This window comes from Egretta garzetta, unplaced genomic scaffold, assembly GCF_000687185.1.
Source record: "Egretta garzetta isolate BGI_Z169 unplaced genomic scaffold, ASM68718v1 scaffold220, whole genome shotgun sequence".
Lineage (NCBI taxonomy): Eukaryota > Metazoa > Chordata > Aves > Pelecaniformes > Ardeidae > Egretta > Egretta garzetta.
This window is the reverse complement of record NW_009258414.1, coordinates 6,821,906-6,841,998: the sequence shown is the minus strand read 5'-3', so window position 1 is coordinate 6,841,998 and position 20,093 is coordinate 6,821,906. Positions and strand designations below refer to the sequence as shown.

At 38.0% G+C, this 20,093-nt stretch overlaps 1 protein-coding gene across 1 annotated transcript in view; it reads left to right on the top strand.

Moving 5' to 3' along the window:
• The first annotated feature begins 3,451 nt into the window (after nucleotides 1–3,451).
• The window catches only part of LOC104130068 (connector enhancer of kinase suppressor of ras 2), a 205,563-nt gene continuing 188,921 nt past the window's right edge, over nucleotides 3,452–20,093 (top strand). The window contains exon 1 of the mRNA XM_035898667.1: nucleotides 3,452–3,518. Coding sequence (XP_035754560.1) covers nucleotides 3,452–3,518 — 67 coding nt within the window. The remainder of the gene's footprint in view (nucleotides 3,519–20,093) is intronic.

Sequence of the window (20,093 nt, the reverse complement as noted above, 5' to 3'; positions counted from 1 at the left end):
GTGATTACAGCCTGGAATTACCAAATTATTTTATATAGGCCCTTGACAACAACGCTGCATCATATAGTGAAAGGTCTCTTTCCTTTCTCCCTTTTCAAATGCCTTACTTTGCTCCAGTGCCTATGCAGACTTCAGTCAGAAAGTATTTCTCATTTACGTGACCTAGATAGAATAATAGTGAGAAAGAGACATTCCTTGATCTTTTTTTTTCTGTTGGTTTGCTATATTCAGCCTGGAAGAAAAACATAATCATGGGAATGCATTGTTTCTTTTATGTCGGTATTAGGAAGCAATGCAAGGTAGATTGGGGGATAGATCTAGGCAGAAGGTTTGCAATAAATGGACAGAAAACCACATGGAATAACTTCAGGGATTACACAGGTTTGGGGTTTTTTTAAAAAAAGTTCCTTGTTTAGTGACTTTTCAAACTTGATTTTACTACAGTGACCTATAGCTGAAATAACTCTAAGCTAGGCAGTTTAACTCTAGCGCAGCTATGTTTAGAACCATGTCAGTAGCATGGATGATAGCTGAGTGCAATGGGTGGCTTATTCCATGATTACTGATTTCAGAGTCATTACCTCAGCTGGCATACTGGACAACCTATATTAAAAAGTGCTATGAACTGACTTGAACTGTCGTTACAGAAATAGTCTGAATGCATCTGGACTCCATTTGGCCTTGGCTATTGCTCAGTTGTATCCATTACTGCAGTCAGTTGCAGGTTCCTTTTTTGATCTAGACAACGCTTCCCATGTTTCTGTGATATTCTTATGTGACAGCATGTGAGAAATAAACCTTTCTTGAAATAACAAAGCAAGAAACAGAGGAAATACCCAGGTACAATCTTCCATGGGCTGCCACAATGAACATACCCATGAGATAAGTTAAAGGAGCATTTGTCTGGGTTTAGAAGGATTTGTGACAAACTATGGCTACGCACACCGGTCTGTGCAACAGATAATGAAGCTGAATAAATCATCTGCTCAAGAAGGGGAGAAACAGAGTTACCGTTTTTAACAACTTCAAATATTTCATTCCAAGAAGTAGTACCAAAAGTAGATGGTTGTCCAAAAGGTTGTAGAATCCCAAATACAGACAAACCGTGACTAGTAATAGTAAAGAAGATTATCTAATAGTCAAGATCTTTCAGATAAATGGTAGTTACTGCCCAACCTAGCACCATGGTGGTGAATAACAGTATGAATAAATGAAAATGCGAGCCATCTTTGTGGTGAGGAGCCTCAGTAACAGGACATGAAAAAGTTTTTAAAAGTTCTCATTCTGAAAATGGAAGTACTGATTCCAAAGTAACAGTCTTGGGCTTCTTTTGTCATCCAAGGGCAATTAAAATGAGTGGAAGTATGCCCACTGACATTGATGGGCTTTGGATTCCATCCTCTTTCAAAAATATGTCAAAATATATTAAAAAAAAAAAAAAAAGTCTTTCCAGTCAAGCATGAGTAGGAAATATGCAACAAAAGGACATGGATAGAACATCTATCAAACTACAGGAATTAGGGAAATAGTCCAAATAATCATGAATGAAGATTATTTCATGTAATTGTGTCCAAATACTACACTCATACACAACATAGCTTATCTCAAATTCTTCCATGCTTGTATTGAACTTAGAAGAATTTACAAGAGGTGATCATTTTGTGAAAGTCATTTTACGAAAGCAGAGCCTCAAAACGAGCAGCTTGTACAGTTTCCAAAAGCTAACAGAAATATTCTGAGTATCTCAACTCTCGTCCACTATTGCCTAAAAAGAGAAGTATTGTGTATTTGAAATCTTTGTCATTATTATGTCCATTGTAAACAGCTATTTAGACAGAACTGAAGCTACTGAAAGTGGTCTCCCAAAACTCATAGAGGAAGCTGGCATGCTGTTCAGCTGGAAGCAGCCTTCTTGAAGTGAATTGATGTGAATCCTTTTGTAAAGGAGATCTGTGCTCTGAGCACTCAAAATACATCATAGCATACTAATCACACTACTTCCCAAAGCAAAAGAAAAATAAAAAAAGACAGAGTGCATGAGTACTGAGAATGGTACATGTCTTTGGAGACATTTAAAGGCAGGGACAAGGGGGAAGGATGCCTGTCTGCATCCTTATCTATATAGACTTAAAGAAGAACCCTGGAACATAAATATTCCATTTGTATTTTATGTTCCCCCATATGAGAAAGAAAGGAGAGATCTCAGCCTAGGTAAATTAACACAGCTCTGGTGGAGTGAGGGGGACGTGGTAACAATATCATCTTCTTACCCTAATGTGCTGGTGGAACTTGGAGCAGCGCAGGAAGAAAAGGCACGGATGAAAGATTGCTGAAAAGAAAGGTGGAACTGCTTTGTTCTGTCTTTTTTTCTGGAATCTGAGTTTCTCCCCCTAAAACAAAACTGTGGCTCTGCATACCTCAGACAATGGATCAAGCAGAAAACACGCGCTTCTTCAACTGCATGATGCAGAACTCATGCTGATTGAGGGGCAAAGAGTGACAAAACACTCCAAAAAGCGCTGTTTGGCACATCGCATTAAAATGTTTCACCTTCATCTTATGGAAGGGTAGTAAACTTCAGGATTAGGAATATTTACAACATTTTTTTCCTCCCTAACAAAAAGGAGATTGACGGATGGTCCCAGTGCTTTGAATCAAAATACTTGCTATACTTGTCTATATTAAAGTGCTGTAGTAGTAAAAATTGACTCTTTGATGCTGTCATTCTTTCACTATAGAATGAGACGCTCGTAGGAGGAAATATATTGGCTCTGCATGTGGCCAGAAAAGAAGAGTTTTCTTCCAACAGTTTTTTTCTTGGGTAAGACTTTTTATACTGTGTTTGACATTCTGAATTGCATGATTACATAGTGTAAGTCTCCAGCAACATTCTGTATTGTGAAGATGGAGCTGCTCAGCATTTTGCCAGATGCCAAGCGATATTCTGATATTTCTATCTTCTCTTTAAACTGAGTGACAGTCAGCATATTCACAATGAAGCCAAGACAATCTGCTATCAAGTTACAGTAGTGATATTTTCCCTGTTGAAGATCCCAGAGCTTGCTGGAATAAAGCTCCTTAAAACTCAGTGGCTGGAATAGCTCCAGCTTGAATTGCGCTCTGTGGAATATAATTTTATATTTATGCCAGTCTAATAAGTAGATCACTGGGTAGAGGCTTTTGTAAGTAAGTCTATACGTACTGCACCATTTCCTGGCTCCGTGCTCCAGTGTGTTGCAGGCTGCGTGCAGTGGGGGAGGTGCCAGAGCTGATCAAGCAGTGTAATTTTATACATTACTGAATCAGTGCAGGAGAAACCTGGAGGGACAAAGCATCATCTTCTCTTTGGACTGCACTGTAAAATCCTACAGCTCTCTTAGCCCAGCCATGCTCTGATACATTTTTTTTTCTCTCCTTTTTCTGATTTTGGTGTGAATGATAAAGTGATCTGATGATGGCTCTCGTTATGGAACCTATTAGCAAGTGGACGCCCAAGCAGGTAGTGGATTGGATGAAAGGTATGATCATTTATTACCATGTATTGTCTGTACTTTGGATCCTTGCAATTTACATATCTGCTCTTGTATTCTTTGTTTTGGGAAGAGTTTATTCAGTTTTAATAATCCCTGTGCTGCTTTGCACAGTAGTTTTTAAAGACACGACTGAGCAGAGAGGCTGTTTAAGCTGTGCAGCATGTTGGTGGAATTTCTGCTGAGAACTGAGTAGGAATCAAATGCATTTGTTGGTAAATGCAGACATAAAGTGTTTGTGTCTCATGGCTCCATTATGCACTGCACAGTGTAACGTTATTATGTTTGGTTGCTTTAAATTTGCCCTGATTAGGTCTGTTTTGCTCATATCAGGTGATCTGATGCAGTGGCTGTGCAGCACTTGTGTGTAGTTTAGGGTACCACAAGGAGCATAAGGTGCCGGTGACTGGACTGAGGGCTTCTGCTCCTTTAGTGACATGCCCTCATTTGTCCAGGCTTCCCGGCTGCTCTTGCTCGTGCTGCTGTCGTGTCTAACGCACCCGTGTCCCCGTCCGTCGCGGGTACCGTGGACAGTGCAGCCTGTGCCGTGCGTGGGGCGTGCAGGGGGAACGCGCAGGGCTGAGCACAGCTTCGCTGGGGAAACTCTTCCCGATAACTTGACAGGAATGATGATTTCCCTGCACATTCGCAGTTTCACAGCACAGCCGTAAGCTGTGACATGTTTTGCCTTACAATGCTCGGCTGTGCTGCAAAGAGATTGGGTTGGATGGGAGGGTGAAGTATCGTTTGTGATGATAAGTGTTTTAAATTTCTCTAGAGTGGGGAAAAATGTATTTCCTCAGTAGGATGCATTAGCGTTGTTATACATTGCTTCTGATGAGCTGTCTGTCTTAGACACAAATAATTTCTGCTACAAGGGTTCTCCATTATATAAGGAGAAGAGGTGCAAATTTTGTTTGTACGTTACTCACGGAAGTAATTTCTGTAATGTGATTACTAAACTTACTGGAGGGTTGAATTGGATGCCCACTGTAACATCCTTAAAGCTTTCAAAGTATTATCGTGAAGAAGGAAATGGTTTTGATTTAGTTTTGCTGAGATACGTCTCCCTACTTAACTGAAATTGGGCTGTTAGGTGCTCATCAGACACATTACAGTTATGAGCAAACTATTCTTTTACAAGCACAAGCATTATAAAGCTAATGGTATCTAAGGGAATGTATGGAGCTTGTTTCTCAGGTGTTTGTGAACTCAGGTTAATTGGGAGGTCTTAGGCAGGTCGTTGGGATGGTTCCCAAAACCATTAGATATAGGATTGATTCATACTCCAATGTCATCACTTGAAATCAATTCCTAAGGTGCGTGCAGAGGAGAGTTTTCTGATCCACACCTTTATTTTTAGTTTGTAGAAGATTTAAAAAGTGGACAAATCGTTATGCTGTTTTAATTCATTACTTGGATTATAATATAAATTAAATGTCAATGTGTGTATAGTACTTGCTGCTAAATTTAAAACTACTTCCTGCTACTTTTTTATCCTTTTTGACGTAAACTTAGGTAACATTAATCCATAGCATGCATAGTGCATATCATGGGAAGCAAGAAGGTCATACAAACAAAAGGTTTTGAAATGTATGGAGTTGCCTGACAGTTAAATTTCTATACAAAGACTGCATACTGCATCCGTAGGGACGTCTGGAGTAGACAGTATTGTCAGCTGTGTGCCTCTGGGTTTAAGCATAAATAAGTATAATGAAATGAACATTGAAGTGTTACAGGTACTTTCCTTGGTAACATGAGTGCTACAGATCCACAAACAGTAAAGTTGTTCATTTGTCCTTTTTTACCATGCTAATATTGCAAGCCCCTTTTTTATCCCGGTGTTTACCTTTATAAATGCATAATTCGGTTGTAGCCATAGAAAAGACCTAATATGCACAAATGGAAGCATACCAGAAATAGTTTAAAACTACTTGTAAAACCCTTACTTTACAAAAATTGCCCAACTGTGGCCACTCTTTACCTGTAATTTACATATATTCTGTATGTCAGCTCCATTAGCTAGAGTCATCCTGCTAAATAGCTGTTCATGCATTAGAGAGGTCGAAGGTCTGCACGGGTAGTAACGTTCAAGTAATAAGGTAGCTTTTACATATGTCTTCTGTACTGAAAGGTACACTTTGACAGCATTAAAAGATATAGTAAAGACATTTTAGAAAAATTACCATGCTATGAATGTGGAATATTCTCTTTGCTATAGAATGCAACATGTTAATAAACAATGTAACAAATACTGCAAGTGCAATATACCTTTTTTTGGCTTAAAAATATGTAGTCAATTAGCTTTATGTGTGAGGGTTGTAAATGATAACATATTTCATAGGGAAATTATAGTAATATACTATATCTTTTATAGTTGAATTTGTCATAATTATTTAAGCTATTGTAACTTACTTTTAGAAACTGTTAGCAAAGTACATGTTTTGAAATGAACTAGCAGTAAGTACCAGCAACGTCAAATAATTGAAGAGAAGATGGAAGAAAGCCACAAAAATAATGTTAATAGTCTGGGACCTGGCTACCCAGAATGTGTCCTGGTTACAGAGTGCTGTTATCAGAAGCAGCTGTAGCCTAAGCCCCAACCAAGGGGAGACACCCTTCTGTTCTTTTCCTTAAGGAAATGTTAACTTGCCAAAAAAGTACAAATTGGTAGGCTTTAAGGAACATTATTATGACAAGTTGGCATCCTGTATTTATCCACAGTTCCTTTCTCGGGAACACATTCAACTGGAATTCAACTTGGGAACTGCATCTGATGGTGTGGACAACCTGAAAAGGCCATGCCAGTCTCTAGAGATCGATTCTCGAGGCTTACAGAGGATCTAGAAGTTAAGACTAGATATCTTTGCATTAAAGAAATTCTCTTTATCCAAAAATACTTTGTAAAGTTTAGCAAATACACAGCAGAAGGCACTGTGGTTAAAAAGAAAGTTTTCAAAAGACTGGAAAACATTAATTGTGAAGACATTTTTAATGACAGTTTTCAATTTAAATTTCTCTGAATGATTTTCACTTCAGAAAATGAGCAAGTATTTCTCCTGGTATGTACCCATTTCTTATATAACTTAGATGTTTTCCTGGGGATATGTACTGTGGACCCCAAAGGTACTTTAAGAGAAGGAACTTTGCCATTGCGGCACTTTTGGAAAAGAATTATTACCTGTAAAGCTTGCAAGTACATTAAGAATCAGAGTAGTTTTCAAACTCGGTCGGTTCTTCCTTTGGGGCTTTGGGGGAGCAGAGGGGAGGTCTGATGTCTTACTCCTGACTCTTATTTGCACTTAGGATTAATAAAAGCATGATGGTTTGTGTTTTCATTGTAAGTAGAATCTAAAAGGTATTCTCTGTACTTTTACAAATAACAGCATTGAAGATTTTGTGCTTCCTAAGTGAAGCAATTTACAAGTAGGTCATTTAAAATGTGAACTCATTTACAGTGAAGTGACACCTCTGTCCAAATAAATACTAACTTTTCAAAACAATCCAATGAAATGAAATGAAACAAAATGAAATGCAATGAAATACAGATGTGACTTTCCGAGAATGGAATGTTATTAAATAGCTGAAAATTAAAATAGGAAGCCAGTTATTTCTTAAGTACCTGTAAGTAATAACTCCACATGGAGTCAGTTATTCAAAGTCTTGGGGACTGGCAGCAAGGTTTGTCTGCCAAAGCAGCCTGCAGCGGAGGTTTCTCTCATGATGAATGCTCAGCTTCAGATACTCATTTCACAACTGCAACCCATTTTTTCCCCTTTAAATCTAGAATTTCTCCACTCTCAACAGGAGATGCAGACATGAAAAAATAAAAATTAATTCAGTTGGTAAACTGATTAACTGTGCTGCACTGATCCTGTGCAGAATAATTATATGTTTAGCTGAAGGGTTTTCCTTAGCATGTAATTCCCTGATTTCAAGCTGGCTCATAAAAGAGAAAGGAAGGGAGAGAGGGGGGAGCTGAGAGCAGGGAAGCTGATGACGTGAGTGGCCTTGTTAGCATTCATATCACGCAGGGCTCCGGCGAACCCCTTCTCAGTCTTCTCTTGCTCTTCATTAGATCACTACCTGTTCAGTAGCAGTATGTCATAGCCAGGGAGTCTCCTCTATTTGCAGAACGTAATATATAAAATCTTAGAGCGTATGGGAGACACAGCTAAATATTATGATCTACTGCAAAAGCAGCCTTACAGGTACTGAGCTGGATGACATTTAGGTTTCTTGATCTGCCTTCATGGCCTTAGAATCCCATAACGCAACAACTTGACTTCATAAGATACAATTTGAAACTTGAATAGATAACCCAGATCATACCTTATTTAGGACAATGTAGGGTTTATAGCATCTTTTCAGTTCTTTCTGAAGACAAATAGGTTTGGAAGAGAACTGAGAGCCACAAACAGAGATGCCCTCAGAATGAACGTTGAATTTTCAAGCAGTTTCATAATTTTCCTTCTGCTCTGAGCAATTTCAAAACCAAAACAAACAATTTACTGTTGTGGCTCACCATTGGATTACTGTGTTCCACTAGTACCACATCTCCAGTTGTCGCTAGGAAGTCACTGAATCAGAATTGTCTGCAGTTCCTCTCTGATTCCTCTTACAAGTTTCAGACTGTAGTCTATATAGTAATAAATGTTGGCAACAACTGCTCTATTGAATGTTGTAAACTAATTGCTTTAAGAGTGTCAGAAGAGCACACCTCAAAGTTGGCTGCTTTGCAATATAAGTGGTTAAGATCAGATCTTAAGAAGCGCGTTCCCAGTGTTAGGTACAGTTAAGCCATCTGGGCAGGTTTGGCCATTTCCTTTGTAGGGGTTTTGAACACAACTGAGAATAGGAAGGATAACTTAGACTCAGTACCCTCAAGGCTTTAACTATCATCGCTTTTAATTCAACCTGTGCACCACTGGCAGCCTGGACAGACAACAAAACACTTTGCTGAGTCCATTACTCCATTTTCTGCCTTCCCAGTAATGACACAGCCGTATTTAAGTGTCACAGCAAGCTGACCTACCAGCTGAGTAGAGTGTTGTACAAAGACCGCCATATGTCAAGTCTAGCTGTAATATTCAATGGAAATTATTTGGCCAAGGTACTTCTGCATCCCTATCACTATGCCCTCATTTTTACTAGGACCTTTTTGAAGACCAATTAAAAACAGGTCTATATATCTTCCAAGAACTCACTGGATTAGCGCTGTCTCTATAAAAGATTTCAGCAACATTGAGCAATTTAATGGTCTATGTTCATTATATGGAGATTTAGGGATGTGTTCTAAAATTTCTCTATCTGAGACACTATTTCTGGCTATCTTAAGCTGGAAAGCAGTTTTAGAAATGTTACGCTTTGAGAAAAAAATACATTATGAATAGGATTTTACTGTATGCCAGAAAACCACTGTCTAGATGGTGGAGGGCCAGGCAAAGTTCTGTCCCAGTTCCTACATCTCAAAACCAGTGGGAAGGCAGTTGCATACTTTCTGGGCCTGTCCTCAAGGTAGTCCCCTAAATGTACACTGTGGGTCAGATGGGCATTTCATGTGCTTGAGTAAAAAAATATTCCTACCAAATGAATTTTCCATATGTCTGTTTCTGACAGGTTTAATGTCTTGCGTTCCTATTTGTAATGAAGGAAAAAATTCATGAGGCACAATAAGTATTACAAGGCTTGCGTATGCCAGAAAAGTAAAAAGTATGTTACAGTTTGTCCTGAGGTGTTTTGCAAAATTATTTTAACACCTACAAAGGTTTAAAAGCTCAAAAGGAAAGAACTTACCCTTTTAATGCCATTCTTTCTGAGAACAGCTGCCCTGCCATGCTGACAGAAACGGAGGTTGTAGTTCTGCTGGTGAAATTAGAGACACTGCTGATATTAAATGAAGCACTGTACTTAATAAACTACAATAGTATAGAATATTGCTGAGCAATAATATACATTCACCCTCTGCCCCAAGAATAATTTTGGAGATACTTTTTAAATGCTAGTTTTGTAGTCTAGGTTTTTTACTAAACATGAAACTTCCCCCCTTCCCTGATGCCACTATAGTGATGACAGGCGAGTTGGAAAGATAGACCTTAGTGAGTTATCGTTATAGGATTCAGAAAGAGGAAAAAATGTTAAGGTTGCATTTGTGAAGATCTCTAGTGACGAATCAAAATGAAACTATTTCTGATTAACTAATACTAATAATTCTGATAAACTAATAGCCTGGAGAAGAGGAGGCTGAGGGGAGACCCTATCGCTCCCTACAACTGCCTGACAGGAAGGGGGAGCTGGGGGGGTCGGTCTCTGCTGCCAGGTAACGGGTGATAGCATGAGGGGAAACAATCTCAAGCTGTGCCAGGGGAGGTTTAGATTGGACATTAGGAAAAATTTCTTCGCTGAAAGGGTTATCAGGCACTGGAATGGGCTGCTCAGGAAGGGGTCGAGTCCCTGTCCTTGGAGGTATTTAAAAGCTGGGCAGACGCGGTGCTTAGGGACATGGTTTGGTAGTGGACAGGTATGGTTCAGCTCGATCTTAAAGGTCTTTTCGAACCAAATGATTCTGTGATTATATGATTCTATACTCAGATGGCTCCTAGCGAGTATCCTTTTTGACCTTCCATAGCGATGCACTCAGAAGAATTCAAGGCCATTGCAATGTTTGGTTTTCCCTACTCAAATTCTCCACCAACTGTTTTCCAGTAAAAATGAATTATAAAAAGACTGTGGTGAATTTTAGTTATAATATGGGTGATATGTTTAAAATAAAAATATAACAGGTGATAATTTTACAAAACACATTCAGCTTTATGCCCTACAAACATGTTCGCCTTTCTTATTCTAGACATCATACAAAGCCTAGAAAAATTCTATGGATTTCAGGAGTTCTTAATGCAGAAATTGTGTCTTCTATAACTGTACTGAAACTACTACAACTATAGAAAGGATTAATTTGACACATCTGCTTTTTAGTTTACATGGAAACTACCTCTGTTTGAATTAAGACAGACAGTAGTGTCATCAGCCTGACAACTCAGACATAGCAATTATCACTTCAATGAAGAGCATGTTACAGCGCTCTCTCTTCACCAGCTTCCCCCGTTCTCTTTTTGTCTCTCTCCTCTTGTTTATTTGTATTACTCGCTAGCAGTATGTTTCTGGCCTTTTTCATAATCAGATGGAGAGTAAGCATCAGATTGTGAAGCCATTCATTCATTTAACGTTAAAAAAATTCTAGTTCTGGCCTTATATATCTCAGAGAGTAGAGGGTTGCAGTGATTTGGAAGTGAACTGCATTCAAAATCCAGGAGAAGGCAGTGAAGGGAGAGCAATGGGAGAAACGAATGGAAGAAACAATGTGGGGATGATAAATTCCTTTTCTCCCCTCTGCCCAGTACTCTCCGATCGTTGACCAGTCCTGCATGGGAGTTTTTACTGTCCTGTAGTACGGAGTTCAGGTGGGATGCTAAATAACACAAAGCTCAGCTGCTGCACCACACTGTCTGTCCTGAAATGCAAATATTTCTACTTTTTCAAGACTTCATGTGCATATAATAACAAATAACGAAGACATGTCCATACTAAGCATTAGCAGATAACAGAAATGAAGTGGTGATATCAGCAAGTTTTGATCTCAAGCTTGGCAAACCGAGGGTGCTTCTGTATGTTGTGAGTGTGTGCAATTCCGTCAAAGCAGTCTTTTATAAGTAAAGGATTACCATTTTGACAGCCTCAGATTAATTAGAGCAAGTGGGAAACCACCTGCCTAGAGAGCCCTAGCAGAAATTCTGGTAGCTTTAAGGTGCAGTTGGAAGAGGGCATATATTGATGTTTCATTGATTCTACATTAAAATTGCCTGTGAATATCAAGGATGCTTCTAATTCTCTTGCAGACTGAAATGTTGCTTCCTTGGAAGACATGGGGGAGGTAGCTTAACAATGGTATCTGTTTATGAAATTCTTTGCAATGGATAGGAACAGTGGGCACATTCCTAAAACCAGGAAGGATGTATGTAGGCATCTGTTATTGATCGTTCAGCATGAACAATGAGCTCATAATGAAAATGTCCTGAATTACAGAACACAAAGGAGAGATTTTAATTGTCCATTGTCAAGAGATTTTAATTGGTCATTGCCAAGTCACACTGAGAATTTTTCTTAGTTATACAGAAAACAACTTTATGGTTTACAGAGGAAAAAGGCATTCAAAGCAGAGAAAAAATGCTTTGAACCTTGCATTTGAACCATATAGTTGGAGGGAACAGGTAGAGTCATGTAACAGAAGTTCAGAACTAATAGAGAAGTTTAGAATATTCACTGCTTCAATGTCATATAAAAAGAAATGGATCCACTTAGTGCAGTAGCTCAGAGATGCTGCATTTCCAGAAATAAATTTTGGAGAATGAAAAGAACTAGTGAATGATCCATCAAAAATATAACAAACAATGAATCTAAATAATAAACCAGTGAAATTGTAGCCATAAATAGACAGGATATTTTCACATTGGAAGTAAAAAGGCAGATAAAGGATAAGTTTAAATAATTATAATTTTCTTAGGAAAATGGAGGAAAACACTTCTTGATACTTTCAAAAGTGGACTTAAAAACGCTAGGAAATGTCCTAAGGAAACCATCACGCACTGAAAGAAAGATACACTGGGGAAGCTTATTAGCTGTTTCTTGTTTCTCTGCTAATTCTCAGAACAACTTATCAATAGCTTTTTTGGTAGCAGCAGAAATCATTATTTGCATATCAGGAGTGAGGAAATACTTTAACTAGAAACCAAACTGCTCAAAAGATCATTCAATGAAAGTTTTTAATTCAATCTCTGAATCATTCCAAAAGCCATCGATATCACTTAGAATGTGAAAAAAAGCTTTCCTATCCCCTATTTATTGTGGGTTGCTCTTTGCATGTTCTCTCCGCTGTTAAGTTCCATAAATTTTATGTATTTAAAGGTAGTTCTGTAGGTTTTCATTAATAAGGCCTCCTTTATGAGGTCCTCTAGTGACAAAATAGCATGGTTTATTCTTAAAAGATTTGCATATTTCCATTTTCTTTTATGAACAACTTTTGCAATAAAAGGATGTTGATGTATGAGGAATCCTGGCATTTGGAGTGAATTAATTCCACATAACCCTTGGCATTTTTTCAAAGGCATTGGTTTTCAAAGGTATTTAAGTATCCTATGAATGTCTTTGATAGGTCTCCAGCTTCCATGTCATACGTCCAGGCAGAAATTCCATGTGAACCAAAGCTATCTGGTTCCTTTGTGTAATGTCAGACCGGCCTGCTGACTGCCTAGCATACAAATATTTTTTTTCCTTTTACCATCTAATGTCATACTTGATTTGAATTGCTGGAATTCTCATGAAATTTATTCCTTCAAATCTCACTAATTTCCCATCTTTTGAGGGGAAATGATAGACAATATTTCAATTTTTGCTTGCAAACTCGTAAGCTGTCACATAAAAGGACAATATCACCAGCAAAATTAAACCTCACAGCATACTGTTAAGCCATGTTAATGCCATCCTGGAACAGTCTGTATTTGTTCTCATAATGAAACAAACAACAATGGTGAAAGAGCAGCGGCAAATAAATTGCATCTATGGTTAACCCTAGTAAGCATTCATGCAAGCTTGAGTTAACGTTATCTGCGCAAGCCACACCTTGGACTCCTGTCCTCACGCTGTTAAGAAAGTTTCATTAAGGTGATTAAGAGAAGGCCAAAATTATATACAAAATCCATACATTACATAAAATACTAACATAATTAATGTAATTTTGTAGCAGTTCAAGCTATACCAGACTGAATTATGATGTGTTTATCAGACTATCACCAATTCTTACGGAGCCAATGGCTTTCTCTATTCCACAGTGACCATCCCCAAAGCATGATAATGAAGCTCCATGACTAAGCATTCCCTAAATGATAAGAGAATTTGCATTTTTTGATTTTGGTGCAGAGAAAGAACACAGGTTTCTCAGAAGAAAAGAACCATTTAGTGAATATGTTAAAATATTGGCCTTATAAACTTATAAACTTCTTATTAGAAAAAAGTACATTTTGAAACAGGAACTGTGATTCTATAGAGAGTTAAAAATAAACAAGGTTTCTAAATTACATCCAAGAAGTACCCAGGAGTTTAAAGGTAAGCTTATTTCATGTTATTTCAGTCTGAAGGTCATCTTACCGCTTTCTGTAGGCAAGATTATTCAGTAAACTTGATTTACATGTCTAGATGACCAATTGTGCTTGGAGATAAATTCACGTGATGCCTCAGAATTATTAGAAATTGTGTATTTGAAGAAATAGTGTGCTCTTCCCTTAAGGTCCATCCCACAATCTCTGTATCTGTAATAATCTTAGGAAAGGGGCATTATCTGACATTTTTAACTGAAAAACCTAGAAGTTCAATAGTATTTATAGACTACGGGTGCACTATCATCTGTGTTGCTTTCAATCCGAGTGACCGTCAGTACCACTTGTACAGTAAAACAGAACAAGAGCATGTTTTGTTACTAAGTTTTCTGCAATAGATACCCTAAAGTTAACTGAAGATGGGCTCATATTAGTGAATCTTGCATACAGGTAAACCTAGTCCACAGGTCAGTCTAGCAAATGAGACACAAGTATGTAAAAATAAATCCATTATTACAGTGTGGCATTCTTTATACAGAAGTGCCGGTATATCTTGCAGACTGGCTGTTCTGAGTAAGGTAATAAAACTGATCAAGCAGTATAATTAGGAAATATTCTCAAGGGACACTTTAGATCACAGTACAGTCATGCATTGGTATAGTCTAATTTTTTTGATTTAAAATTTATAGTGATCTACCAAGCGTTCTCTTGATAGAACCAACTAGCAGCCAGAGAAGAAGCAATGTTTATTAAAGCCATGCTTATTTCTAGTGTTCATTATTTTCCTTTTTGCCTCTCTGCAATTTCTGTTTCCAGCTCCTGCATTTTCACTCATCAATAAATGCTTACAGGCAAGGAGGATACTAACAGGAGTTGAAAAAACCTACCTAGAAATCCATTGAAAGAAGACACAGTAGTCTAGTGCAGTTATGGGCAAATGCAGGTATTACTTCTGATAAAAAATACATAGGCAATTACACAACTGCAATTGTAAACAAAAGTGAAAAGTACTACTTATATACAGATGCACTGGCACTGGTTTTCAGATACATCAGATAGGAAATGCACTAATATAAATATGATGTTTATGGTTCAGAAAACGATCATATTTCTAAATCCATATCGAACCAAGTCATCATGGTGGCATTTCCATTTTTATGCTGGTGAAAGTACGTGCTAAGGTGATCTAAACCGAGTTTCCACCAGACTGAGGTGATAGAAAGCAGTCAACGTGCTTTGAAAAACAGTGTTAAAACTTGTACGCTCATCCACTCCTACTGAGAGCCAGAGGTAGAGTGTGCTGCCGGTTCTCACTGTTTGTATTGCGTGGTTCACTTCTGTTTTAAACCACACTCACATTTCAGTCCACAGCTGGCATTTCACTTAAGGATAACATTGTCCTTGTGCAGCTTTTACAACAGGGTTTAAAACTTCTGAGATGAGAGGTACTATGTAAAGGTAGGATATTATTAGTACCCTGCTGCTTGTTAGGTTCTTTCCTTTTTCAGATCAAGTAACCTGGGACAAAGCAATATTTACTATTAAAAAGTAATGGCAACCTTACGTACATTGTGGACTATTGCCTTTTTTTAGGCTCTGGTGTCTCCCATATAGCTGTATTTCAACACAAAATGCTGCTGTTGCATGGTTTGGGGCATTTTTGGATTGCTAAAGAGAATGCCCCCAGTGACAGGCAGAGTTGGTAGAAACTGAGAGAGAGATGAGAAGTTCAAACCAAGCATGATGCAGATAAAAATTCTGAGCTTTACAGGTAATAAGTATTTCAAGAGCAACAGCTCTTAAAAGTGACAGGGAGACATGGTGAAATGCAGAGAAATGGCAGTTATTACCGTTAGCATCTGTAGCACATGAAAGCTATAAATTTCATTTTGGGTGCTCGCACTTTTGGAATCACGATCGTTATTCCACAGTGCAGGGAAACTGCTTCAGGAAAGAAGATCTGGCGAGCAATGGCTTCATTGCGGAAATCAAATCTTCAAGATGGAAGTGTTTTTCTGCACACGTATAGCCCATTGATCAAGGGAAAAATTTGAAGCATATTTTTCATCATACTTTCTGTGTTTGGATTTGAAGCGATGAGAATTAAAATAACGATCCTGACTATTACTATTAGGTAATATGAAATGGTTTGTCTGAAGTAATAAATATGATTGGGCCTGTGAAGGTTCAGGCATCTGGTACAAGCATATGGGTAGGGAATCATTAGCTAATTGTTACAAAAATACAACAAAAATGTCTTTTTAATGATAGAATTGAGGCCTTCAGGAGGAAGGCTCCATGTGCTTTCCTCTGGAATGAAAGCTCCTTACTGTCCCTGTTATGCCTCGCAGCTCTACGCAAGCATATGCAATGCTTGTCGAGTTACTGAGTTTACTTATTTTGAAACATGCTCAAAGTAGAAAATAACATACACATTTATTGTCAAAACCTTTCAGAAAATGTTTTCAGTTGCACTGAGGTTTGTGTGGTAAATTGTTTTCTCTAAATGTGTGTATGCATGGATTCATATTGCACTGCAATGTCAAGACTTGGTGTGAATTTACTTGGTACGAACATACTGATGTAAGGCTTGGTACGACTGCTGAGGTGTGTACTCAGAAGGCGTAAGTGGGCTTATGACATAATGTACAGCCCATGTACAGTGTTTTGGATGGTCCAGCAAGAAGTCTAGTGAACAGGGGAAAAGATAAACGAGGTGATAATTCTGGCATGGTCCCTGAGTCTTTCCTGCTAACTTGAGTCACTCCTGTGGCCGCAGCTTTCCACTCCTTGTGCACTCAGAGAGCAACCTGTTTTGCTGAAGGGACTACCTCTTATTACAAGTACATGCAGCACAAACATATTGAATCTGGATTCAGTAATATGTATATCTAATGATTTTTCACCTAATGACAGTGTGTTGTTATCCCTGAGCCATGATGGGGAACCTTTTTCTTGTCTAAGGCCAAACAACCCGTACAGCTATCTTTGATAGGTCACATACTATTTCATGCCCAAGTATTACTCAGGAGTCATATATGGAAACAAAATCACATAGTCCGGTCATTATAAGCCAAGTACTTTGTGAACCAGAGCCTATGGGAAAATATAATATTAATTCCCTGTTCCTTTTTTTTTTGTGTGTGTGTATTTTGATTCCATCTTTGATTCTGTTAAGCTAAAACATCTTCACAATTTATTCAACAAATAGGACTTGCTGCAATCTTCTTGATGCTAGTAATTTAAGAAAAAAAGCCTTGGGCTGCATAGCATTATTAACATTGAGAATGCCTGCTGTTTCTTAGGTAGCTGTCAGTTCAGCATAAGGAAAAAGCTAATTATTTTAAGCAGGTCAGTCAGGAAGAAATCTGAAATTCTACATAGCAGTTAGAAGTCAGTGTCCACTGACTTTAGCTGGAATTTGCCACTGCAGAAATATGTGGCTGGAAAGGAATCTATTGGTAAAAATGCATACAGCCAGTATTTAACAATGTAATCTTATCAGGCTTGAAACTAAAGTAATGCATGCAAATTAGCTCCTTGATTTGCATCAGGATGAGGCTGAGAAGGCTGGTGAGGAAAACAAGAAGATGTGAATAAGTGAAAATAAATCAAAAGTATGTGGGTAGATATCCTCTTTCCTGATATAACAAAGTTCTTCTACAAGAAAAGTGCATAAGAATTATAGCAAACTCCTCAAACAGTGAGAAAGAAATCTTAAGTAATTATACTATGATATATTCTCTATTTTTATAAAATATTTATTAATTTTAAAAGGCTTAAATTACACTTGGGGGTGTCAAATCCCCTGGAATTCAAAGGCATTTAAATACTACAGTCTATTTACTTATGTTAAAGAAACACTGCTAGATTGAAACCTCAGAACATTCTATAAAAACATTAATTTCCTGGATCATGTGGTGCCAAAACAAATTTTAATAAAGTGAAATATTTTACTATCCAGTCTACTTTTTCCAGTGTTAAATGCTTAGCTTTGATATTTCATTTAGTTTGAAGGATGCAACAGGTTAGATGATTTTATTTTGCAGCAGTTACAATGGACTTTTTAGTAATAACAGTATATATTTAGGAAAAAAAAACACTTACAGAGGTACGATGCCTCATTCTCCGACCACTCCTACCAATGTAAATCACTGGTACATTTTCACTGTGAATCATTCTATCCAACTGTTAATGGATTCGTGCTGCATTGCTTACAAAAACTGCTTACAGAACCAATGTGGTTTAGAAACAAAAGGAATTCTCCCTTATGAAACGTAAAGGAAAGGCCACTTTAATTTTTCATATTGCATAATTCAAACTACCTTATTCACCTGCAGGGGACATCAACAGCACATGCACTCAATGGGCCACTTAAATCAATGGGACTACTTCTAGAATATGGTACTATTTAGAATATTATTGGGTCTAGGAACAAACAAACTCAACAAATCAATAGTGTTTGGTGGAATGGAAGTGTCGTGATGGCAAAGGCACTTTTTTATCTCTCTGAAAAAGAATTAAGGTAAAATTTGTAGACTTGCTGAGCCAAAAACCGTGTTGGCTCTGTGAACCTAAAAATCTCTTGTGGTGATCATTTGTCTGTTCCGGTGTACCTCCAGACACCTATAGGCTTAGCTTGGCTGTAATCCCATAACTGATTTGAGCAGAAATGCCTTGACTCCAGCAAACTCTCATTTAATAGGGGTTTTACAGTTTTAGTAATTTTTTTTCAGCTGCTTTAGTTCACATTTTCATTACTTCAGGAGAACAGTCAGATTCTCAGAGCTAAACTTGCATGTTAAGCTATGCATTAGACATATGCTTTTGTTATTTAAATACATACTACCTCAACATTCCTCTTAGAATAGCCTTGTTTTTTCTTTTGAGTATATAAATGGATTTTTTCAAAAGTAGCTACATTCTAAATATCTTATGTGCTCCAGTCTCAAAAGAGATGCAGATACAGCAAAAAAAAAGAAAAGCTAACTCAGTTAATAAAAATTATTAACTGTGCTGCATTGATTGTGGCCAGACTGTTTACACATTTAGTTTAAGGTTTTCCTTAGCAGGCAGTTCCCTGTATTCAAGTTGGCTTGAAAAAGGAGGGGGAATAGAAAGCACAGCAGGGAAGCTGATGACGTGAATGGGCTTCTTAACATTCACATCACACAGGGCTCCGGCAAACCCCTTTCAATCTTTGTGCTTTTCATTAAATCACTACCTGCTTTGTAGCAGCTTTTCTCGAACAGCGATTCTCTTACATTTACATAACATAAATGCTAGCAATGTGCTAAGTATCACTGTGGGATTGACATGCATACAGGCGTCTTTGATGTTATCCTTAAAAAAAAAAATTTTACATCAGCATGAAATTCGGAAAGGAGGAGGAGCAGGCTGAGGAAGACATCAAATAAGACAGACGGACAATTCTGGAACATTGTGTTTGAACAGCCGACTCTTTTGGAAAGCTATAGCTGGGTCTTTGCAATATACTTAGTTATCCTCTAGAAAGCATTGGCCTAGAATGTTGATCATTTTCAAAACAGAAGATGCAAAGATCAAACAAACATCAAAACAAAGCAAAAAATCCTTCCTCAACCAGCATGTGCACTAAGTCGGTAAATGAAGGCACCACAAAGGAGAATTACAGCAGAATGAAAAATCTGCCATGGAGTTCCCTGGACCATAGAAAAGCTCTTAACTGTCATCATCTTTGTCAAAACTCTGTAGTCTTCCCTTTTAATATTCCCTTTTTGCAAGGAAATACTGAATTTTTAGGCAGAAAATTATTCTAACAGGACAGCACATCTCCTCAGCCAAACTTCCAGTATTCCTTCCTTCGTTAAGAATCTAACACTTTAGCACAAATTCCAACCTTGAATTCTGAAACCTAAAGAGGTCTTTAATTACAGACTTTCATACGTTTTGCCTGGGGTGCCACCCTTGAGATCACAGCAGTACCTGGAGCCCCCAGGCCACCTGGATGCGGGAGAGGAGGCCCACGTGAGATCTGCACGCCTTTTTTGAAGTGACACAGTTACGCTGGTGGTAAAACAGAGCCAGGAAACTTCGTTCTCAGGGCAAGGATATCAGGTTATTTTTGTATTTCCAGTGAACAATATTTTTTATCACCACTGAGAAGGTGTGCATTAATTATAGGTGTGGACTAAAGCCATGGGTAATGCCCAAACCCTAATAATTTCAGGGGTACGTCGCTTAATACTGTTAAGAAACTTGCCACTTTTCTCATTCTCTTATTTCCCTTCTTAAAACATGGTAGTGGAGAACTGCCTCTTCATAACCAGTCCTACACTCAAAAATATTTGTTTTAGAAATTTAATAGAGTAAAAACCCTATGCTTAATTTCTTTGCAGTTCTGCACTGCACAGACCTTTAAGACACCCCCCCACCC